We start from the raw sequence: 23,312 nt of genomic DNA, 5'->3' as shown, positions 1-23,312 counted from the left end.
CTTCCACCGCCACCATACACTTCCACAAGCGGCATGCATCATATTTCGGCCCCCAAAAACAATTACCCGCCGTCGCAGAAGGCTACAGAAACCCAGCCTCCAACAAAGAAGGCCCATAAAGCCTCCAAGATCAGAGCTACATGCTTCAAAAGAGCTAGGACTGCCGCAACATATGCACTCTTGTGGATTCCCGCGTTCATTTTCTTTATATTGTACTGCTTCACTTGGTCAGTAGCTGAGATCTTTACTTGTGGCCAAGGCTGCGAGATCATGGGGTCGCTGGAAATTACTATTTCGAATGGCCTGGAATCTTTACGTCGGAAGTGCGTAGCATTCTGGACTGGACGGAACTGAATACGATTGCTTCCTAAAGATCGCTTTCCTCAGATAACCTTAAATGTAGACTAAGCATCTTTTGGTGACCTCAAAAACAGAAATTCAAGCGCATGTAGCTCCGCTCGCCTGTGTTTACTAGGGGCAGGCACAAATATACAAGCACAAGAACCAAGATACTACAGTTGCGAATGGTCCTCATTGGCGAAATAATAAATAGACAAACAGGGTGACACGGCTTGTTTTGAGACGCCTACCCAGACGTTTTTGTTGCTAGTTCAGTCCTTACGACATACCCAACGTTCGAGGGCAGCCGAAATGCATCTAGCCGTACTCGTATATAGTCCCGTAGTAGCTCGGGGTCACTGTACGCCGAATCCCCCGTACTGCTGTTCTGGTTCGTACTTTCCCGTACCTCTGTGTAAAGCACACTCGTTTTGCATCTTTTCCTGACCATGCTACCGAAAGCTACTCTGATATCCCAGGCTTCGTACCTCGAGGCCCAGTCTCCAGAAGTGACCAGCACAATACAGTACAGTACCCGACCTGCCATTTATGGGTTGATCATGTTGCGAAGCTACCGGTTCTCGATTAGGAACTGCTTCTTGGCAGCCAGTCTAACCATGGTGCGTCAAATCCCACGCCGGCGTACTTATGGTCCCGTACAGGCGTACCGTAGATGACCTGCCGTATCACAGTACGTACTGAAGAAACGGCCCTCGCAGCGTTGGTACCGCTTACCGGCGCCCATTGACATGCTGGTTGCCAGCGGACGTCTGAAACGGACCTAGCCCACAGCCAGAGTACCGAATGCTTCCAGTGCTGGTGGCGGTAGAAGTGCGCTTCCGCGGTCTTCATGGTGGCGCCCGTCAAATCCTTTACTACGGCTTCCTTGAGAGTACGGTATGTACATTGTAGACGTGTGAGACGTTCTACATAGCTACTGCCCTACTGCTCATACCACCCACACGAGTGGTGACTCTTGCCGTCTTCTTCGTGGTAGGTTTTGGCTGGCACAGCTGGCACGAATCCGGATCCATGTCTAGACTTCGTCGACGACACGCATTCCACCGCTCCAAGTATGTATGTACGCCCTTGTAGCTGCCGAAATGCTTCTGTGGCTCGTTGCTTTGGGCTAGACCGGTCCTGTTCACGACAGGCAGCCGAAACGCATCTGGTTGTTTTTCCAGGTACTCAAATACTAGCATGGGCGCATTGTACCCGAAAGCCTCAATGCAGCTCTTCTGGTTCGTATCTACCAGTATCATAGCTCAGCTATCTGCACCTGTTTCTGGCCATGCTACCTGAAGCTACTTCCGGTCCTCTTGGGTTCGTACCTCAAGGTACAGTCGTCAAAAGAGACTGGTCCAGTACTGGCGGTGTGACTTATATGCAGTTCATCTTGCGAAGCTAGACTCGATCAGGAAATGCTTTTTCGTAGTTCGGTTCAAAGTTATCTGTCCAGCTCTGCGTCGTTAAGTGGCTGTAGGGCAGAAGTAGACCTCAGGATGCAGAGCTGCTGATGGCGCCGCCGGTCCAAAGGAGCAAAGCCAGCGGACAGTAGCGCTGATATTGTTTTGTTGGCCGTGGCGCACTTGCTGGCTCACACGAGGCACTTTCAGGTCCCTCCAATTCCCACCGAGTAGTATGCAGAAATGATACTGAGAGGCCCAACTGCCATTCTGGTCCGCCCGACCGTAGTATCCAATTGTACCCTCATCGACGTGGTACGCCGATTCCGAATGAAGCCAGAATCATCCAGTAACATACAGTACTGTCTTTTTGCTGCTTAAGCTTGAAAAGTACGGGCTGGCTTCAGTCCTGAGTTTTGTTGGCCTGATTGTGATGCAGAATCGGACACGTCCTCAAGTGGCACTGAGAGACGGAATGGACGCCGGACAGGCAGCTTTTGATGCATCCTGTCCTGGTGCGCAGGACAGGGCCTGAGCAGCGGCGAAGAGAGACGAGTTTCCGAGCTTGGCATAGTACTCGTTCAGTTTCTTTCATGCGTTCATTGCCGAAAGTCGGAGATATTGTCGGGGGTCAGGCGGCAGGGCCTCGAATCGAGTATGGTGGTCTTGATGGCTCCAAAAAAAACTTGGAGCTATGAGCTTGGAGGTTTATAGAGGGAGTCGGCTGTCGGCGATGGTCCGGAGCATACAGCGTTCTGAATTCGATATGTCTTCGGATCCCAAGATCAAAGTAAGGGAAAACCACGCGCGATACGCGTCGGGATCCTCGCAGAGGACTCTCTGATAGTCGATTCTTCGATTAAAACGCGTCCGGAGGTCTGGTTGTCGTCGTACGAAGTTCGAAGCCCAGTTAATACCGACGCGTCCTCCGTCGCGTAAGCTAAGCAGTCGATTCGCCATATCTTCTACACTGCTGAGCCGAGGAGGAAACGATCGCGTATCTAGCTCAATAGTATATCGTATAATCGCATCCTCTTCGGAATTAGTTAATCTACAACAATTGGCGGAAATTTCGCGCTTTGGCTGAAGACCGAGCCGTCGGTTACGGAGGGTCGCGTAAGGACATCGGTTCTTTTGAATCGCTTGAAGCGCTAGAATCATCTGGCTTTCTTTCCAAGTGCCGACCATATTGTGTGGTAGAGGAATTACGGGGAGAAGTAAGTCTGTGTTCAATTGGTGGGAAATGGTAAATTCGCTTGTTGAACACACTTGATGAAGCCTCGAGGAAAGTGCACAGCGCAGCGCTGTCTACTCTGAGCCATGAAAGCATACACCATACACCTCTTAATCACCACTCGACCGCAGAAGCCAAGTCAATCACCCTCTCAATCACATCTTCCCACCCTTCATCTTCGTCCACATCCTCGATAGTAGCAACGTCGAATCTGTGGCCCGCCCATTCGCCAATACAGTCAAGGTCGCCAAGGCCAGATGGGTCGTCCGTGAACTGTGTCTGAACCAAGAGGGCATGACTGAAGTTGGGATCATTGGCGGCAAGCTCTTCTTGAGCAACGAATTCCTTCATTGTCAGGTTGCGAAGGACGAGACGTTCCGACGAAAGGGGGAAGGAAGCAGGAATGCCAGCCATGATTAGACTGAGGAGTCTCTTGGGCAGTTCAACATCCTCGTGTACCGGCCATCGATGATATGACTAGTGCCATTTGCGCTTCCGATATATCTTGAGCTTGTACCACAATCCGATGGAGACTGCTATCGATCCGCCGAGGGATTCGTCCCATAAGACATAGAATAAAACCGAAGACGCATCCTAGAAAAAAACCATCCATCGGTGAGGTAGGACGATCGTTCTGCTTGTCCTCTACTGGCGTGGGCTTTTCGTTGCCGACACGAAATTCAAGCTCGCTGATCCACTCGCTGGCATCCTGGATCTTTGCAATCCATTCCTCCACCAAGTATCTGCAGTCGCAGTCGCAAGTGCAGCCGCAGCTAGGCAGGTCACTGAGTGTTTTTTGGACCATTTCGGCGGACTTCTCGAACTCATAGGCTAGATTACAACAATGTGCGAGCTGATCACCAAGCTCTTTGTGCTCCATAAAATTGAAAGGACGATTTTGTGTAGGCATGACCGGAAGGAATGGTAACAGGATGATGGTAAAGGCTTTGCTGACGAAGAGAAGGACACAAGAAAGTCCAGGAGGGGGAGACCGGACACATAGCTGGACTTTATACCCGCGAGACCTTACTTGCCAGTTGACATGGAAGGGCGACGAAGTCGGAAGAGACGAGCCCCTGCAAATTCCACTTCAAGGGCCCCTCCAGTCATGTACGAGGGAGGCCGCCGAGTGTAATGCCTTGTAGGAGGGACAGTTGACCAAAGCATGATAACCTCCTGAGGCTTTTTGGATACACCAGGTGTGCCGTTTGTTGAGTGATCTGACTAGATGCCATGACTCTTTTTTATTTTGACTGTTGCCTTGTGCATGAGCAGGGCTTGTGTTTGTGTGTGGGTGTGTGTATTATTATGACCATAACGAAGGCCTTTTCCGGCCGTTTATACCATACAATACTTTCGCGTAGTTGGATCCAAGTAGAAACAAAACTCAAAGTCTACTAATTAGGCTTGTACTGTCGCCCTGTGTACACATATCCCATAACTACTGGGAAGCTCCAAAAGCACCATTATCACAGGCTGTATCATGGTCTCAAGCCAGCCGTCCAGCAACATACTCGCTTTCTGCCGCATCGGCTGCCAGTATAGGCCATTTTCTCGGCTTGGCTGGCGGACCTCATTCCGGCCCTTGTGACTTAGCTTGCTAAATTCAGCAGTGGCTCGATAACATCGTACACAGGATTCGCCAAGCATCCATAGTTGGCCCTCTGTTACCCGCAGGCCCATTCCCGCTCATATTGGCCTCCAGAGCCGTTCATGGCGGAGCTGGAGTAGTCACTTCCTGTGGTCAAGGAGGTAGTTAGCTCATTGCTGCTTGGTAAATTCTCGATGATCTGAATTCAAGCACTTGTGATAAGTCACAGTTTGGTGTGGAAATCTGGTTCAAGCCGGGTTTTTAGCCACAACGCTCATCACCCTGATGAGTGCGTATGCCTGATTGCCTAAATTTCTGTGACCCTTCACTACACCTCTACTCTGCCCACAAAAAAGCATATATATAGTGGGGTCATCAGCTTCCAGGGGATCGTGTGGAGTACAAGCTGCCGGAGATTCCTACGGTCAGATATCACTCTTTTGTCCCTTGCACGCATGAACGCTTGACAGGGGCCCTTGTTCATTCTTGATAGAGTAGTAATGAAACCCCCTAAAAACCAACTTGTGCCTGTAAATGGGTCATCTGCTATGTGAAACCGTTGCCCAAATGTAGCCTGCCCAATTGCTCCCTGCCATATACCCCCTGACCCTCAATGGCCACAGAAAGTCAGTACTAAATTGGTGAACTTAGCGGTGGCAGCACTAGTTACCTTATATCAAATGATTTCCAAACAGCGTAAGCGAGCACTTCCAGATTGACTTCTAATAAACCGTTCACCGGGAGCAATACGCCAATTGAAATATTCACGGGCTTGAGAGGGCAATGTACTTAGTTGAAACGGGACTTCTTCGGCCATGCAACTCTTCCTGCTTTCCCCTGGCCTTGTCTTGCGCGGAGAGGCGAGCATGATTGCTTCCGCCCCTCTCCTCTAAGGTTCCGCCACGTCAGCTGAAAAGAAAACAACAAGGGTTAAGCCTGCGGTGTATGCGGATCGGCTACGCCATCGTGTAAAGCGATTGGCTGACCTGGATCTGATCTACGTAGAGCCCCGCATGTCACCGGGCAATTATTTGCCACTGGCTAGTAGGTGCGTCGAACTAGTTCTGTCGGGCCCTCATCCCCGGTTTCGTTTGCAAAGCGTACGATTGGATGCCGAAGGCGTGTGATGGCCACGTTATGAGGGGCGCAATCATCAGTCTCCACGGTGGACCCGCGGATCGAGCCGCGACGTTCTCCCTGGAATCACGGACTCCCTCAACATGCTAATCACGTTGCGCCCGGCTCTAGGTATTGGTACACGTCAAGAGGACTGGGGTTCGCGGCGCTGCGCTTGGCGCTCGAGCCCGCATACCCAGTGGGACAAGGGTGGTGTCGTTGGGCTGATCGCGAGGGATTAGCCCCAGGCTTGACGCAAAGGTAGGTTGCCGACGCACTGGTAAGAAGTGCAATCAGCTCTGTTGGGGTCAAGAGCAAGGCAGGCCGAGCGCTCGGTGGAACGTCCCAAGCTCCCTCGGAATGGCTACAGTAGGGCAGCACATTGGCTGAGAAACGAATCACCTGCGATTCCGTGTCTGCGCGCATTGACCAATCCACTCCGACATTCAAATTCAGCCGTCAGGGTATGATAGCCGCACTCTCCGCCGAAGGGTAGCTTAACTGTGTCATACCCGACCGGAAATATTCGCCACCACCACAGCAAGGCCCCAGTTTCACTTCGCATGCATATGAGACGGACGTGCAACCGTTATTATATTGAAAGCCACGCAGCCACGGATGCGTGTGGGTAGTAGTCTGGTTGGTTAGCATGCAGCTGTCTGCTTTGGTGCAGTAGCAGCCTGCACACCTGCCCACTGGCAACGATATTGGCGGCAAGCCAGCCATCCATCTGCATGGCTGGTCTGATATCGGGCGGTAGCCAGCATTCTACATGCCAGCCTCTAGCTTCCAGAGCAAGCGAGCCAACCATGCGGCGGTGGAGGCGGTGGTGGTTCGTACCGTGCACCGAGGCCCAATCAAAATCCCCAGTACCTCTCGGAAATGGGTTGTATCGCTATCTGAACCTCGATCATCGGCCGGCTGCCACACCAACGCAGAAACCAACGCAACGGTGCAGCCCCTCCCCGTCCCCCAGTCCAGACGAAAGAGACAATTTGACCATGTACTGATCTGATATGCCACTCTGGAGATTGTCGGCACCATCCGATTGGCTCGCCCGGGGACCATTGGACCAGCCTGCAACCTACCATCTACGAGGCTCCAGGGCCTCCCCGGCTCGGACAGATGTTTCTTCTTCATGTTGTACAGCCGCAGATGGGGACTGAGGACGGGATTTGACTTGCTTTGTTCTTCTTACTCTTCTGACCCCAGTCCCGACACCCCGACATCAATGCCCCCTCCCCTGCCTCCCGTTGTCCCGGGATTGTTGGAAAATTTTAACTCATAGTGCGCATGAACGTGTGTGTATACTTATGTATGTATGCGTGCGAATGCAATGCGGTCGAGAGTTATCTTCAACATGAAGTTGGCTTCAAAGGCATGGGCATGTAAGCATGTAAGCGAGGAGGGCCTTGGGCCTAAGTAACGTACTAACTCGACTGTCGCAGCGGCGCTCTTATACTGGCAGCCCGCACCCTGTAACTCGCCCAAATTTGGAGGTACATGTGTGTAGGAAGTGCCGATGTAATGTGTGTCAGTATCAATGTATGTATGCACATGAACTCCATCCCTGGAAGACGGGCAGCCAGCGCCAACCCACGCCTCCACGCCTGCATTGAGACGAGTGGGATTGTAACTGCAACTGACAGATCCAGTCCCCCGGCAAGGCCGGTCAGGTACATATGCACCTTCCTCAATCTGCTTCGTCGCTACCTGCATGCCCTCAATTTTCAAACCTCGATTTTCATGCAGCAACAGCAGCAGCGATACCGCGACATTTTCCACCGCCCACCATCACCGAGGTTATTGTCCTTCTGTTTACCTCAGCTGCTCCTCAATCACCCGCCCTCGAAAACCTTTTTGCCAGTGTAGCAGCCGGAGCGACGTCCCCTCGTCTTAACTCCCCCCAGTCGTCCCAGTCCTTGTCTCCCACTTGCTACTTGAGTAATATTCCCACTCTTCTCCAGTCAGTCCAACCTCCCCCGGATGCATTCATCCAGACGATCCCAAAGCTACTCTACCATTATCCAATATCTTATATCCTCCCAGCACTGAGCTTGCTTGAGTAGGCCACCCAACAGGCTCTAACAGCCCTGCCTTTCAAGCTGTTACACTCGCCGTCACTGCTCGCCACGCCACTCGCCGTCAACGTCGGTCGGTGCTCCGACGCTTCCTCTCGACTCGGCTCGCCAACCGTCCACCGGGCTTGGCCTGCCTCTTTTCGCCGCACCTGATCGGCTTCCTGGATTCCCGCCCTGCCTGACTGCCTGAATCCGCCCCTTTGCTTGATGCCAGCCAATTCGTCCTTGGGCGCAACAAGGCCACTTCCGCTCCGGTTTTGCCTTCAATGGCTCCCAATTCCGACTCCGAACCACGTAAGAGGAAACGCAATACCGATAACGCTGGCCAAGGTGTCCGCTCGGACCGCATCCCACAACCTCCGCCACCTCAGCTAGGTACATCCGTGTGTATGTGTGTGCCCGCGCGCCTACCTGCGCGCCTACCCGCCTGACTTAACCCGCTATCAACCATGAGCCTTTTATCGTGACCCTGAGGCTGCCCGATTATCAAATTGGCCTGTCCTATCCTCCATGCCGTGTCACAAACCGCCTGCGCCCGCAACTGCGCCTGCAGCTACACCTGCACTCATCGCACCCACTGACTTTGTTCATAGGCAATGCGGCCCAAATCAGCTACATCTCGAGGGCCAACGCTACGCGCCTCAAGCTCATCCATGGCGACGGGGACACTTTCTCCGAAGTATTGACCCTCATCAGTGAATACGAAGGTACGTACTGCGCCATGGATACCTGCTACCTGCTACCCGCTACCTGCTACCTGCTACCCGCTACCTGCTACCTGCTACCTGCTACCTGCTACCTGCTACCTGCTACCTGCCCCTTGTCGCGACTGTAGCATTTGTTGACCTTTCCCTAGGTGTACTTAACAGACATGAGAGTCTCGCATCCAATCTCGGGGCCAAGCTTACTGGGCCACGCCTGCTCAAGGCCATGGAAGGTGCCTTCGAAGGAACAATTATGACAAACCCCTCGCAAACTGCATTTACCCTCGGACCCTGTCACGTGGTTGGACGTAATCGAGTTCGCGAAGTCGAACCCGTCGGAATTCTTGTTGACGCCGCCGTCCGCGGGGCCCCAGACCTGCCAGTTTCGTCTCAAGGGGGTTTCCGTCGAAATTTTCGCGGATGACTGGCGTCTAATCAAAATTGGTGCTTTGGACGCGTTTAGACTAGTACCCACTCAGCCCCTCAAGGAAGATGAAAATGTCGAGTTCGTCACCCTCGAGATCCTAGAACAGCGCCTACAGATATTGACCAGAAAGGCCGACGAGGTGGCCCACCGAGCTCGGCAGCTTAACTACCAACTGAGTGGGCGCAAGGCTGCCATCGACGAAAGGCGCTCGCCACAGGCGTCGGCTTCAGGCTTCCAGGCCGTCAACCACATAGGCCGCGGAGCTGCGCCAGCATCCGGTTATGATCTGAACGTCGACCTGTTGCAACAATATCTTGCCAAGGCTCCGAACCAGTCGAGCCACTCTCCCAACCGATCAAATAGTCAAATGAACGGCCATTCAAATCACCATTCGAACAGCGCTCACCGAGTGTCGTCGGTTGGCTCCATATCCCTTACACCGGGGACTATGGCAACGGCATCGTTGACGCCCAGGATATCTGCACCTCAGCCTCCTCCTTCCTTGAGTAGCCAACCGTCGCCTAGCTACCACTCGGAGCCTATTGCTCACGACGTGGATGAGGAGCATAGAGCACTTGTGACGGCCAGGATTGACAAATTGGGACGAGGGTATCCCATCAGCCCACCTTGCGACCGATGTCGACGTCTAAAGAGGCCCTGTCTCAAAAACCTGACAGCGTGTCAAGGCTGCACCAAGAAGCATGCTAGGTGCGTCTGGAAGGGAATAACCGACGACGAGGTTGCACGGCTCAGGGGGGATTATAGCAATGGCAACGTTGTTGTGGACGGTGATGAGAGTCGAGACATGTCTCACATCCCCAAACACAGTCGAGCACAGGAAAACCCTCAACCTTCAACAAAACACGGCGACGAGGTGGGTCTAGCGGCCAAATCTGCAAATCGTATTGCGATAGGCCGCAATGCTGATGAAATATGGAGGAAGGGCTTCAGGGATCCACATCTTCAGTCGATGGATATTGACATTGATCCCCGGGACACGATAACATCGATACCGACGGTAGAGACGGAGACAATTTGAGACCCAGAGAACACGGCATATAGAGCCATATAGCTTCCGCCGCTTCAGCGGCTGCGAAAGCAACGGCCGCATCTCGTGGGCTGTCGCATAGCCAGGCTTCTACATCGGGCGGGCGCCCGGCGATCTCGACCGTCGGGTGCCGGTCCCTAGGGCCACCCGGCGATCGGGTAGTTGTCAACGTCTGTGCTTCAGATCGCCCGACGGCCGGGCGGATGATGTAGTGACCCGACCGGCGATCGGGCGTAGAGTTGCTGCCACCCGACGATATCGCCGGGCGATGGGCCTGATACACTCTAGACCCACATGTAACAGTGTGTGACTCCATTATTAGGCTCGTGTTCACTACTATGGGTCCGTTGGACAATGTCTATTTGGCGTTTAGGTAATTAGGACCCCTGATGTGGGGAAGTACGACCCATGGCATACTCATGACGATCCATTTCTGATACTTTCACTATGCTATATTTAGCTAGCAGCTCGCCAACGTGCAGGGCGGCGGATCCTTTTGTTCGAATTCCTGTTTGAATTCAGATCAGAACACAACATAAACAATGGTGAACAATTGCTAGCAGCAGGTGCAGAGGAGTCTCTCATAATTCTCATGTATGGCTCATGTTTTTCCGTATCACGTTACACTAGTACATATTTTATAACATAAGAAGCCATCAGCCATGGCCAGCTTGCATGCGACCACTTTGATTCGTAATTCTGAGTGCTAGCCTGGCCTGTGTATTGATTGCCGCACTGATCTGAATCTACATTCGTATTTACCTTATATTTCAAGGGGAATAGTCCTAAGCAGGAGAAAGAGTATTTTATATTGTACTTGAAACCCATGCTCCATGTTGGAGATATATGCACATTTGACTCTGACCGGCAGTACTACATAGCCTTCGTTCGTAGCTAGTCGCATAACAACAATCATGGTGCCAGATCAGCGAAAATCCCATACCTTTACGGTACAATGCAGCCTTCACTAAAGGCAAACACCCTTTGGTCGGTTCTGCAAGCCATCGCAATACGTAATACATGCCCTTGACCGGAGGCGCAATTCCTTGACAGATGTAGTAGGGCTGGACACTGAATACTCGTTCTGGTACCAGCTCATGCACGATTTATAATCACAAGCCATGATGTTGACAATCTCCTTCAACACGCTGCGGACCTCGGCCCACGAGTTCCCGTCCATGGACCCCGAGTCGTCGATGAGGAAGACCGTATCAAAGGACGACAGGAAGGCGAACTCGTCATCTTTCGTAGAAATATTCGCAGCTGATAGGGCCGGGTAAGCGCCTGTTCTAGAAGTGGTTTGATTGCGGGTAGAAGCACCTGGGGATATGACATTCGTCTCCGTATATGCCGGCGGGGGGTCTACCCCGGACTGTGTCGTCGTAGAAGGCCGTTGTGTCGGTTGCTGCTGTTGCGACTGGTTGGTAGATGTCTGACTTTGACTACGACCGATGGAGAAACTCGAACCCTTGGACCTTTGTGTTGAGAGAGATTCTTTACTCGAGAACGGGTTGAATCGTGACAGCGAGAAGCGGCTGTGGCGCTTGCTGGAACTTAACGGGTCCATTTTGGATATGACGTGTTTCCAGTTCAGGTAACCGCAACAAATATTCCGTCATCCAGATACGAAAGGCAGCTTTCGAACTTGGCGCGCGTACTTGGTGCAGCGCAGTCGAACCGCGAGGAACCAAGACAGGTTGTTTATATGCTGCGAGCACGGAAATGATCTTCCACGTGGTATGAAATGGTGGTGGCTATGTATCCAAGAACAAAGGCCCTGAAGTTTCAGGGACAAGGTAGAGCAGATAAGAGTAGGTTTGTTTGCTGGCTTGCACAATACTTGGTTGGCTCGTAGACAAGATTTGGCACCTCTGGAGGCTTTGCTGTTGCAACTGCTAGTTGACGTTTGACTGGCATGTAGCCAACGAAGGACAATGTGTATGGTACCTCGAGAGTGAGTTGCAGCTTGGTTCATCTAGTCCACAGGACGAAGATAGAGCAGCTTGAAACCACTTTGCTTTATATCAGTTTTCAATATCAGCATTCAAACTCGATGGGGATACCTCCTTGCGGTGGCAAGGCAGGGGCAAGGCATTCACGCAAACCTTAGACATCAGGCGTGCATCAGGTGTATATTCAGCCTTTTCTTTGAAATCAAAAGCAAAGCCTCCTCCAACACACAGCCCCGTGGCCCCAAAACGGTTCCAACCAGTGATTAACAAAGTTAAGATATGTTAGTGAAAGAACGTGGCTCAGCTACACCTTCTAACATCAACTATCATTCGAAAAGTGGGGTCAGCCGGGCTCTGCTCAGATGTTGACGTCAGGATGAGTTGCTAATGGGGCCGCCGGTCCAAATGTGAAAAGCCAGCAGACAGCAGCAGACTTGGGACGAATGGGGTCACCAAATAGGCTTCCGGTACTGCCAAGCCTCTTTTCGGCCGCGGCGCACTTGCTGGCTCACATGAGGCACTTCGAGTCCCTCCAATTCCCACCGAGCAGTGTGCTGACATGAAGCGCTAAGAGGTTGAAACAACTATTCTGGGGCGCACGACTGTAGTCTCACTTGTACCCTTTTCGACGTGGTGCGCCGATTTCGATTGAAACTAGTGTCTGCTGCATCAGCTCGAATAGTCTCTCTTGGGCTGTTTCCGGTCCCGTGCTTCCATAGTTGCACATCTGAGTCGTTGACATTGGAGCCATAAACCCTGTCTATGGAATGTGTGTCGGAGATGGACGAGATAAACCGTTCAAGTCAGCTGGGAAATGGGTGAAGATTGGGGAAGAGGGACGGATAACTACTGTTTCAACAACGGGGGAGTCTGGAAATGGCTTTAGGCTTTATTATTGGTCCAAGACTGCCAGCTTTTGATCTCTAGCCGAGGTTCTTAATGGGTACCTGGTTACATGTATTGGTTTCATGGCAAATACCGTTCCGGGCTTTAGCCAATGCCGAGATGTCCGTCGTTAGAAACGCCGATGGCTTGCATGTATGGGCCGATTAAAGGATTATTTCAAGAGACTGTTCCCGGTGTTTAACCAGCAACTTTGATTATGAAGCCGCCCATATATGTTTGGGTTTACAAGGCGCTGGCGCCTAGAGAGATGTGCAGTGTATTCAGCTTGCCAATGTACTGGAACCTTATCCATGGCCGGATGGAAGTGGCCATGTACGTTCCCGAAGGCCAGAAATCCCAGACCTCGGCCAGGTGGTAAGTGTATTCGCTCCTTGGGTAATGTCCCGCGCTGACTGAGCATACTAGGTTTAGAGCCTGCGCGGCCGGCAGGCTCGTGTGACACAACGGGCTCGAGTTTTCCGCACCTCAAGGTCAATGCAAAAGCCGTCTTTCAAATCAAACCATGCCAGAAATACGAGGCAAGGCTCAGCAGGCCGACTGCTGCAATCCCAGAGGCGACGCAGTGACGAACCAGGCCATCCAAGCCCGCAGCCCATGGCAGGTTTGATAGGTTGCGCGCCGTCGACAAAGGACGATGTTGATGAAATCTTTGCCATGCAGAAAGGAGCGCAGAGCACCTATCAGCCCAGCGACCTGGTTGCCTCAGGATCGGCGACAGAATTTTTGATGGGGGTGCAATGAACGTCTCGACTCTCCAATGTGCGATGAGGTGGCTGGTGACGCTAATGGCTTCGGAGTTGGAAGCGCAGCGATAGGAACTGGCATGGTAGCACCGGCCGATACCTCGCAGCCCACAACACTGGAACCCAATCGGTGTCAGCCAGGCTGCGGGGAGGAGGGTATAAGCGACATGAGTGCGGAGTTCTCCCCAAATGCTGAATCCAATGCGTCTGGATTAAGCAATGGGGATGCCATCGGCTCGCACCAGGAGATGGAGGAGCTACAGGACCAAGACGGGCACGCTGGGGATTCCTCAGCAAAGATGCCGAATATGCCTCTGACGATCCTAGCACAGAAACGGATGCAGGCGTCCCCGCTGCAGAAGGACCTCGAGGCCTTCAGCCTCGATGTGGGAGTCCTTTCGTCGGTTATCCTGCTCGGGCAGAAGTCTAGATGCGCCGGAGTTATGTTAGGTCGTCGTCCACCATCGCTTCGCATACGGTGATGGCTTGGCTTTGGGGGTCAGTGCGTGCACCGCTTCCAGGGCAATGCCCATCAGCTGGTCCGTCTGTTCTTGGACCGTGCCGCCCCGACTGACGATGGATGTAGCGGACCGAAAGCCTGATGCTGGGTAGGGATCTTCTGGTTCCGCTGTTTGTCGGGGCATCTACGCCGAAATGACACAAGTCAAGGCGGTTGAGAATCGTAAGCTCTTCGGCCGCGCGTACCAGAATAGGCCGCATGGGCTGCAACTCATATCAGATTCATGGGTGGGAGAAGCATTCGCCGCCGCTCCCAATGAGCAAAGCCAGCGAACAGAAGCAGACTTGGGACGCATTGGGACACAAATGGGCGCCGATACTCCACCGAGTAGCGTGCAAAAAAGCAACACTGAAAGGCAGAAGAAACAACCATTCTGGTCCGCCCAACAGTAGTCTCCAATTGCACCCTTTCCGACGTGGTGCGCTGATTCCAAAGTAACCAGAATCATCCAGTAGCATACGGTACAGTACTGTCTTCGGCTGCAACAGCTCGAATACTCTCACGGGCTGTTTCCGGTAGTTGCTCGCACCTGTTGGCCTACTGTGGGGGTGCAGGTCAGAAGAGTAGCAATGGCGCACTAGCGCGTGCAGCGGGCCAGGTCCCCTAGAGATGAACTGACTCCTGTCGGGCTGGTTGATGGTCTTTTTGCTCGGTCTCCCTCCTGCGGTCGAGTCATCTCCTGCGGAGGGGTATCGGGCCTGGCTCTGGCGTCCGCAGTTCGAGTCATCTCCTGCCCGCCTTTGCCACCCGGGTTTTCCTCCTACATTCGAGCATCTCATGTACCGAGGTTTTTCCCTGCATCTGCTAGTGGCAGTGCGGCCAGCGAAGCCGGCCTCTGCGCCTGTACGTGGTGCTGGCTACGAACCTGTTGGCGCGGATCGGGCAGTCCCGACCCCGTGAGCAGAGCCAATGCAGAGACGCGACTAGGATAGATGAATATACTACATTGGCGGATACTTACGTACATACATAGCACTCCGCGCCCTCTCCTTCGTGCTTCTTGAATGGCAAATCGTCGCCGCCGCCCGTAGCTTTCCTAATCCTGCGCCTTGGTCCTGCGCCTATGCGGCCATTCGCTCTCGTAGTGTAGCATTGACTGCATAGATCCATGTGGTTTGGCAACACATACTTGTCAAGGCGTAATGCGGTGGACATGCCGCCGCCAAAACCGCTCATGCTCATTCGCCAGTGCAATTAGTATGTACCTGCGTGCATCTGTGGTCGAAATGACTGCGGTTGGTGTTGAGCAGGCTAAAAAGTTGTATTGGCAACACTGGAATTGGCGACACCAGAATGGACGTACGCCAAGATGAGCGTACGCCAGAATGAAGTCCGCCAGAATGAAGTCCGCCAGAATGAAGTCCGCCAGAATGGACGTTCACCTGGACGGAGTTCCTGTTCTAGACTACAAATGGCGAAACCCAGACTCCGAAGACCCTCATTCGGAACGATATATCCCACGCTAACACTCTCCTGACAATCAGAGGGATTATGGGATATACACCAGATCGCTTCGTAGAGATCGGGAGCCGAGGTGAGTCTTAGCCTATCTCGCCAACGCGTCACTTACCACCTTAGATGACTCTATTGGCCTTCTCTCGTCGTACCTTGAAACGGATGATCGAAGTATTGATGGCATCATAACTCGTCTGATGTTGCTGCAAGACGAGGGCATACACTCAGTGACAAGGATATTTTAGGAACATGAATTTGAAATGATGGATTGTTGATAGGCTTCATTACAATGACAATATGTTGCCAACGGAAATGTCAAAGAACCATTGTGACCAGACAACCCATGTCTTCTTGCTGTTTTTCAACTCCATCATGCATCGACCCATCGAGTGAGCAACCTTCTCTTCCAGATCACTTCCGTCAACCTGTGGCGGTAAGCGATTAATCTATCTTCCAAAGTGAAGTGTGAATGCTTACCTCCCAAAACGGAGCTCCACGCAACTCGGCCAACAGTGCTTCGCTGTCCTTCTCAAAAGCCAGCGCCCTCAGCGTCCGGTTCTCCGCATCAAGATCATCGGCTCGGTTTGATGACTGCGCTCGCGCTTGAAGACGGTTCTCTAGGACCGCTGAAGGGCATCGCAGATATATAGTCACGAATTCCGATGACATCTGCTTCTCTTTAGAGATGAATAGAAAGCGGTCAACGAGCATACCTCGGTTCGAAAAGCCTTCACCTGCTGCGTACTGCGAGGAAATCCATCTAACGCAATAAGTGTTTTCCCATCACTAGCTGCGGCCGATACTCTCTGCATCAAAATGCGCATTGCCAGCTCTCCAGGTACCGGAACTCTTTCTTCAAAGCTCCGGGAAATAAAATTTGCGTGACCGACCTCAGTCGCGGCTTCCTTGCGGAGTTCCCCCCAAGTGATATACAAACGACAGCCGGTTCCTTGACGAGGTAGGCGCACTGCGTCCCCTTCCCAAAGCCAGGCCCGCCTGGTCTGGTCAGCATATTAAGAGTCGATGTCATTGTTAGAACCTACCGATAAGGAGTATATAAGTGACGCGCGGTTTGGAACGATCCCAGTTAGCGAGAACTGCGTCACCAATGGCACGTAGTGTACCATCACCAAGAAAGCTTATGTGGGCCTTGAAGTCCTCTAATGCAGCTGCGTGGGGATGAGTCTTGCGATATCGGGAAGCTTGGATGAGTGCTTCGAGCTTGTCAGCCTTGTGGACAATCCCGGCAGTGGAGGTGGTGTTTTCGTTGTACTCCGTGAGCCTCGCGCGGATCGTGCTGAGGGTTTCGTTCTTCGGTGACAGCGTGGCGAAATATTCCATTGCAAGGTAGAATGCAAATCATCGCAGGGTTACGGGCAGATACAGCGAGTTCAACCGCTAAAACCAGCAGTCCTGCAACCCCCAACGCCACAACCGGGCCCCTAGCTTTCAGTGGTCTAGGCCGCTCTCAGTGGGCGTGAACAACTCATAATCCATAATCTACGATGTGACATACCCATACACCATGGGAATGGAAAAAGGTCAAATTATTGTCACAATAACCCGATATCACCTAGCGAATACACGCCCTCAAGAACTATGCAAACACCGGGTTCCGTTTGGCTTCTTCGTGATATTCATCTATAGATCGTACCGATTCCCCTCTCGTTGGCGAATTTGGTTTGCAATCATCGCCTGAGCGTGTCATATCCGACAGCGTGGGCATTTTAAAGTACGCCAAAAGGCGTCTCAAACGGGCCTTGCGAAAAGCGCACAGAGCAGCTAAACCATGTCATCGCCATGGCGGGCAGGGCCGTGGCCATCGACGGGCCTGCACGACATACCGGACGCATGGGTGTCGTTCATATAGGCGTCGTCGGTGGCGGTGGTACCGTTGCCGCCGAGCTGCTTCTCACCGCCGACAGATCCACTACTGCGCCGCGCAGTCTGACCCTGACAAAGCCGAGCTTGTACATGACTTTGATAGATCCCAGGCGAACTGCGACGTGCTCGCCAGCAACATTCGGCTGGCCGACTTCGGCTTCAATCTACACCACTGCTGCCGCTGCGGCATGCTCTGGCGTACCCTTGGGACGCAAACGTGATGCTGCAGATCCTGGGCCGTCTCATTCGGATCAGCTAGCAGGGCGAGGTGGTCTGAATTGCTTTCGCCATACCTGACATTATCTATGGAAAGCTTGGGATCACCTTGTGGAGCAATGCCGTTATGTTCGAGATTATTCAGGTGCCGTTCGACCAGCCCTCCAACGGTTGGGGAGTGTCTGCGGACATCGCCATCGCCATCGCAGTCGCGTGCGTCGTGAGCGATACTGTCCACCTGGCGCTCAACAAGGACGACGGTAAGCGTCGCAACTCGCAGACGTCCTGCGCCTGCACAGCCTTCATCCGCTCATTGAATCCGTCATCGCCGTTCGCCGGAGGCGCAGCTCGGAGCCCGGCTTCGCCCCCGACCGTGACTTCTGCGAAACTTATTCTCCGGCCTTCGAATTTCTCACTTTCCTCTCACCGCGCCTGCGATTCCGATCCGCTACCCTCTCCACGCCCCGCACCCGTCAAGACGGTTGTCTACTGACATCAGGTGCAGTGGTTCGTCTCTCTAAGCCGAGGCAACGAGCTCTTCTTCTACAGCCACACCAAAAGCAGCCCCTCGGCTTCCCCAGTCAGTCCTATGTCGGCCGCCACTTCCTGGGCCCGGCCGAGAACGTTTAGTACGCCAGCGCCTACCACTATATGCACCACTGCAAAGGCGCTGCTGTTCGGCGGCCAGAACTCGGCCTCGGCCATCCTGCAGTCCGGCACAGCCGGCCATGCCCGCAAGCTGGGATGTGCTACGTACATTTTCGACCCACGCGTTTGGGGCGCCGAGGAGGATTTCGTTGTCCGCCGCGGCAACCCGCTCAAGTTCCTCTACCCCATCCTACCTGGGAATATGCCGAAGCGCGGCGCCCGGCTGGTCGAGGCCAACCCGACCGCCACCGACTGGGGCGCCAACAAGCTTTTGGACGCTGCCTCATGGACGTCCGCCGTGTGCTGGCGATACCGCAGTCGGACCTGGGTGCTGCCGCCGCCGCCCACCACGTTGAGCTGGGCCTCAACACCGCGACCTTGGACAGCCAGTGGTACGGGACGCAGGTTCTCGGCGTGATCGACATCCTGCACCTCGACACGATTGAGAACGGCGCGCCGGTCCGCTGCTATGAGGAGTTCGCGCCAAGGACAGCGCGTCACTCAGTTCTTCTGTCTGGCGCATGCGGTCCGAATTGGCGCGGGCGACTTCTAGCGCGCACGACACGGCACAGGATGGGATAGATAGGTTGTAGCTCAAGTACATATCTGATCCATTCTTGCGACCGCGTGGATCCCTTTACAGCAATTCACGGCGCACCTCGTGAATTCCCAGGCCATGGGGCCGGGTGCTAGCAGAAATTGTTTCCATATCTGTACCGAGATTCTGACCCTGCTTGATGAACATTGATGACAACAGGAGCAACATGAACGGCGGGAGGCCCTCGCGCCCCAGAGGACGTCACTGCGTCGACCAATTATGCCACCCAGCCTTCTCACTTGCATACGTCCGTATCCGCCACCCACTGTCGTATCGCGGGCGATCTTACAAGTCTTTGCTGACCTTGGCCCCCGCTGCAGGTGGTGACCTCTCTCACACATCATCAGGCCCCCCTGGGTACCCGACTCACCCCTTCTTAGTCCTGTTTGTTTCGAATTTTCGTCCACCAAGCAGCAATTTCTGCGCGTCTCTTCTCTCGGCGGAGCTATCGCCAGGAGGGCCTCGGCTTCTCTCATCCTCCTCGCTTGGCGCATCTTTTTCAGCATTTCGACTGCCCCTTCTTCATATACCGACTCCTCGACCGCGTAGGACTGCGGTCCCTTCGAACAGCAACCCAATGCTCCCCGTCTCACAATACTCGCCTTCACCGCCTGTTGCCCGCCGAGTCCTGCTTTCGTACTTCGCCACCGTCTCGGCCCTGTCCCAGGCCTCTATCGCTGTCAACTTATCGCTGCCGCTGCGCGGGGCCATCGCCCCCCATGTCCTCGGCGGAATTCTGGTCGGGCCCCTTGCTGTCCTTCGTGGCGCACGTGATGCGTTTGAGCCAGGGGGAGGGATTGAGGTTCAATGACGTCGACCGCTACCAGCTGCAAATTCAGTAGGAAGACCCAAGGAGGAGCTGACCTAAGGCGGAGTGCATGACCCAGTATGACGCGCTTTTGTTGCTGTACGACTACTAGGCCGCATGCAGATTTTGATGTAAGGTCCTGGGCCTCAACCCCCGCCACAAGAACTACCACTACTTCGTGATCGTGGATTGGCACCCGGACAAGAAGGGCACCCAGGAGGTGCCGATGTTATGAGATGGCTACATTGACCACTGCGAGGAGTTGGTTTGGTTAACTCGGTTAAATATCGGAGGGGCATGGTCTGCTCGCCAACTTCTGGTGGTAGACCGGCGTGTCCTCCTGAGAGGCCGTCGGCGCCCTTGTTTGTCCCATGAAGACCAGCCACGTCGGCGCGGAGCGGAGGTCTCTGGCCCGAGGCTGAGCCCACAGACCGGTAAGGAAGAAGCATCACAAAGATGAAGCGGGATTTCTTATTAAATACATTTATACGTAAAAGCAGTACAATTTCATGAGTACCATTATCAAAGTTACGATCCTAGATAAAACCCGCCTAGTGCATATCCTCAATACAATTAACATTGCCCGCATTAAAATCGTCCTTTGTCTACACCATCAGTTTTCGATATAATTAGCCTCCTAGGCATCGATAGATGCGGAGGAAGCGGGGGGTTCGACCGAATGGCGGTCGCAGGCAATACATTAGGCATTGCATTCTATTATAGACAGGGTATCTCGACGCCGAAAGGAACAGAATGAAGCAGCGTATCTCATACACATTTTGGTAGAGATTACAGGATGCGCACCATGTCTCTGACGCCATCTCCTCGCATGCGTTCTCTTCTCCCCGTAGCAGCGATGTGCCAACTACAGGCGCTCACGGCTGTGACGACTGGCGCCGCAGTCTTGGAACAGGACTCCGGCCGGCCTGTATTCCTGCTTTCACTGCTTGCCCACGCGCAGTGTCCTTTTGGCAGCCGCGCAGGTGAGGTCGCCTTGTCCCGGTGCTGTGTTGTTCGCTGTCAGTACGTTGGGCCTTCTAGTCCGCGGGCCAGCTTGCGCCACACACTCAGAACAAGGCGTCGCAAAATATTATTTCCTTAACTTGCACCACTGCGGCTGTGACCATGGGTTCAAACAAAGCCCTTTATCACCATCTCCCACTCCGGAGTCCCTCCAAGTGCCAACCGCGTGGACGTTCCTACGAGCTAACGCTGCCCATTGATAGCAGGCACTATGCTACGCCGCCGATCCTTCAACCGGTTACGCTTGCTTCTTGTCGTTTACTCGTTACATGAACCCTGTTGGTAACTTGAGATATCATAGTCTAGCCACTAGTTTGCTTTGGAGCCCATCTCCGTCCATTAGCAAGAACCACTCCTCGACTAGCGACGTACCTGGTCGACGGATTCCGGCAGAAGATCAATTAACATGTATCCCACGCCACAGGGATCATAAGACGCCTACCATATAGCCATGTGCTGGCAACTGTTACCCAGAAGGCCCTTTATCTCCAACTCACCGTTAGCCGGACCCTGGCGAACGTTATAACGCTATGTTCGTATGTCTAAAGCCCGATGAGCCTCGAAGACATTCTCCCACAGCATTGTGGGCCATACCTACAACAGCGTTGGCGTCTGGGACAAAGGCTTCGTCGCCGCTGCTCATATCGCAGCTTCCTGCAATGCTCCCACCGTGGGCCCTCATCTATGCAATGATGAGAAGTATGCTGATCTTTTCTTCAATTGTGGATGACTGAAAAACATCGCAATAAACAGGTAGCATTCAACTAAGCGGTGCCTTTATGGACATTCTGTCGCTTGGCTGCACCATGCTCTAAATCACCTTACTATCCCTGTATCAAGACATCGTAGACCATCATAACAGTATCTAGAATCCGTCATTCACTCGAGATGGTGTATTCCCCTTTGGATGCGAGGATGTGCTGCGTATATTCCAATCCAACATATGAGAGAGCCACACTGCACCGACAACCATTCAAATTCTGGACAACATCGACAGGAGTTAGTCAATTCAAGCTGCTATCATCTTGCAAGCAGGTCCCTCCTATGTCCACTGTGCCCTAGCATTTCACCGAGTCGCAATGAATTGACTGCCACCCTATCGAAAGGATCCCTCGTACTCAAAGCCGGTGGTTAATGACCTTGGCAGAGGACGAATTGGAGGTCACTGCCACAGTCTTTGTAGTCGCGTGGTCAACTCACAGCCATGGGCGAGCCAGCAACAATGTGAGCAACCACGAGCAAAGACAAGCCGCTTCAGAACTACTATGTATTCTGGGTTTACTGTAACCATGTGCTACTTACTTCTTCGTTCTCTACCAGCAGCGCTATTATCTTCGCCTGCAGTGTCAGGAGTAGCGAGGCTTTGCTAGCATCTCGAAGCCAGCCGTCAAAGTCCGGAAGATTGGGGAGTTGCCCTAATGGAGCGCGGTCTCAAATCGGCCCTCCACTACTGGCAGGAACCTGGCGCATACAGTAGTGGCGCTAGTGCACCATTGCTACTCTTCTAACTGCACGCCGATAGCCGGGCTAACAGGTCTGCGAGCCAGGACCGAAAAAAGCCCACGAGACTCTTCGAACGCTCGACGGATAGTAAGAAGAAAACACGCTGCTGGATCATTCAGGCTTCGACGTGACTGGCCTTCTAGGTCGGGACGGTACAAGCGGAGCAGTGGGAACATCAGGCACTGGGTTGCGCACCAGAACAGGTATAGGTTGCATCACAAGCTGTCCCTACGTAACTCGCCGCAGTGCTTTTGTGTCTCCTAGCTCTGGGCTAGTTGGGTCCCGTCCACCACAAGCAGCGGAAACGCATCTGGTGGTTCTCTCAGCTATTGAAACAGAGGCATGCGCTCATTGTACTCCACATCTTCATCGTTGCTCTTTTGGTTGGTACCTATTAGGATCATAAGGCGACAACAACCCAGTTATTTGCATCTGTTTCTGGCCATGCCAGCTGAAGCTATTTCTGGCCCTACGGACTTCGTACCGGAAGATACAGTTATCAGAAAGAGGCCAGTGCAGGCCTGATGGCGTAATTTACTATGCACGCAGCTCAATTTGCGAAGCGAGAGATTTCTCGACAAGGAAGTGCTTCTTCGTAGCCGGTGCGAAGGTATCTTACCAAGCTTTGCATTCGGATTACGAACATCATGCTGTGGGTACCCATTCTGACGTACAGGAGTGTAAAATGGTTCAGCTGCGGTCGGGCAGATGTAGAACTCAATATGTGCAGCTGCTGATGGCGCCGCCGCTTCAAATGAGCAAAACTAGCGAACAGCAGCAGAGTTGGAGTAGCGAATAGGGTCACGATCATACGCCGATACTGCGGCGTCCCCTTTTTCGGCCGTGGCGTACTTGGAGGCTCAAGAGGCACAGAGCAGCGCGCAAAAAATGATTCTCAGAGACCGAAACAACCATTCCGGTTCGCACAAGCATACTCTCCAATTGCGCCGTTTCCGGTGTGGCGTGCTGAGTCCGGATGGAATCAGAATCATCCGGTAATATCCAGTGTTGTTTTTCCGCCGCATCAGCTCGAAGACTCTCGTAAGCTGTTTCCTGTCCCGGCTTCCATAGTTGCCCGCAGACCTGTTGGCCCGAATGTTGGAGTGCAGC

At 53.2% G+C, this 23,312-nt stretch overlaps 9 protein-coding genes across 9 annotated transcripts; 6 read left to right on the top strand and 3 right to left on the bottom strand.

Annotated features, from left to right (window-relative positions):
* Positions 1-3,093: 3,093 nt before the first annotated feature.
* On the bottom strand, positions 3,094-3,393 carry PG985_005854 (uncharacterized protein; the record flags this gene model as incomplete). Its single annotated transcript, XM_066825623.1, has 1 exon — positions 3,094-3,393. The coding sequence occupies one exon, from the start codon at positions 3,391-3,393 to the stop codon at positions 3,094-3,096; it is 300 nt and encodes a 99-aa protein (XP_066688783.1).
* Positions 3,394-7,046: 3,653 nt separating this feature from the next.
* Positions 7,047-7,755, top strand: PG985_005853 (uncharacterized protein; the record flags this gene model as incomplete). The annotated part of the gene is made up of 3 exons (XM_066825622.1): positions 7,047-7,082; positions 7,135-7,185; positions 7,342-7,755. The coding sequence occupies 3 exons, from the start codon at positions 7,047-7,049 to the stop codon at positions 7,753-7,755; spliced, it is 501 nt and encodes a 166-aa protein (XP_066688782.1).
* Positions 7,756-8,033: 278 nt separating this feature from the next.
* PG985_005852 (uncharacterized protein) lies at positions 8,034-9,937 on the top strand (the record flags this gene model as incomplete). Its single annotated transcript, XM_066825621.1, has 4 exons — positions 8,034-8,154; positions 8,361-8,474; positions 8,624-8,829; positions 8,951-9,937. 4 exons carry the CDS (start codon positions 8,034-8,036, stop codon positions 9,935-9,937), a joined length of 1,428 nt encoding a protein of 475 aa, XP_066688781.1.
* Positions 9,938-10,913: 976 nt separating this feature from the next.
* On the bottom strand, positions 10,914-11,513 carry PG985_005851 (uncharacterized protein; the record flags this gene model as incomplete). The annotated part of the gene is made up of 1 exon (XM_066825620.1): positions 10,914-11,513. One exon carries the CDS (start codon positions 11,511-11,513, stop codon positions 10,914-10,916), a length of 600 nt encoding a protein of 199 aa, XP_066688780.1.
* A 4,293-nt stretch (positions 11,514-15,806) lies between these two features.
* Positions 15,807-16,863, bottom strand: PG985_005850 (uncharacterized protein; the record flags this gene model as incomplete). Its single annotated transcript, XM_066825619.1, has 4 exons — positions 15,807-15,947; positions 16,000-16,266; positions 16,326-16,518; positions 16,562-16,863. 4 exons carry the CDS (start codon positions 16,861-16,863, stop codon positions 15,807-15,809), a joined length of 903 nt encoding a protein of 300 aa, XP_066688779.1.
* Positions 16,864-17,322: 459 nt separating this feature from the next.
* On the top strand, positions 17,323-17,703 carry PG985_005849 (uncharacterized protein; the record flags this gene model as incomplete). The annotated part of the gene is made up of 1 exon (XM_066825618.1): positions 17,323-17,703. One exon carries the CDS (start codon positions 17,323-17,325, stop codon positions 17,701-17,703), a length of 381 nt encoding a protein of 126 aa, XP_066688778.1.
* A 46-nt stretch (positions 17,704-17,749) lies between these two features.
* On the top strand, positions 17,750-18,115 carry PG985_005848 (uncharacterized protein; the record flags this gene model as incomplete). Its single annotated transcript, XM_066825617.1, has 1 exon — positions 17,750-18,115. The coding sequence occupies one exon, from the start codon at positions 17,750-17,752 to the stop codon at positions 18,113-18,115; it is 366 nt and encodes a 121-aa protein (XP_066688777.1).
* A 96-nt stretch (positions 18,116-18,211) lies between these two features.
* PG985_005847 (uncharacterized protein) lies at positions 18,212-18,688 on the top strand (the record flags this gene model as incomplete). The annotated part of the gene is made up of 1 exon (XM_066825616.1): positions 18,212-18,688. One exon carries the CDS (start codon positions 18,212-18,214, stop codon positions 18,686-18,688), a length of 477 nt encoding a protein of 158 aa, XP_066688776.1.
* A 757-nt stretch (positions 18,689-19,445) lies between these two features.
* On the top strand, positions 19,446-19,679 carry PG985_005846 (uncharacterized protein; the record flags this gene model as incomplete). The annotated part of the gene is made up of 1 exon (XM_066825615.1): positions 19,446-19,679. One exon carries the CDS (start codon positions 19,446-19,448, stop codon positions 19,677-19,679), a length of 234 nt encoding a protein of 77 aa, XP_066688775.1.
* Between the last annotated feature and the right edge of the window lie 3,633 nt (positions 19,680-23,312).

Source organism: Apiospora marii (genome assembly GCF_038362585.1).
Source record: "Apiospora marii strain CBS 49790 chromosome Unknown utg000003l_segment0_segment0, whole genome shotgun sequence".
Taxonomy (NCBI): Eukaryota; Fungi; Ascomycota; class Sordariomycetes; order Amphisphaeriales; family Apiosporaceae; genus Apiospora; species Apiospora marii.
Note: the sequence above shows the minus strand (reverse complement) of the source record. Positions and strands in the feature narration are given on the sequence as shown.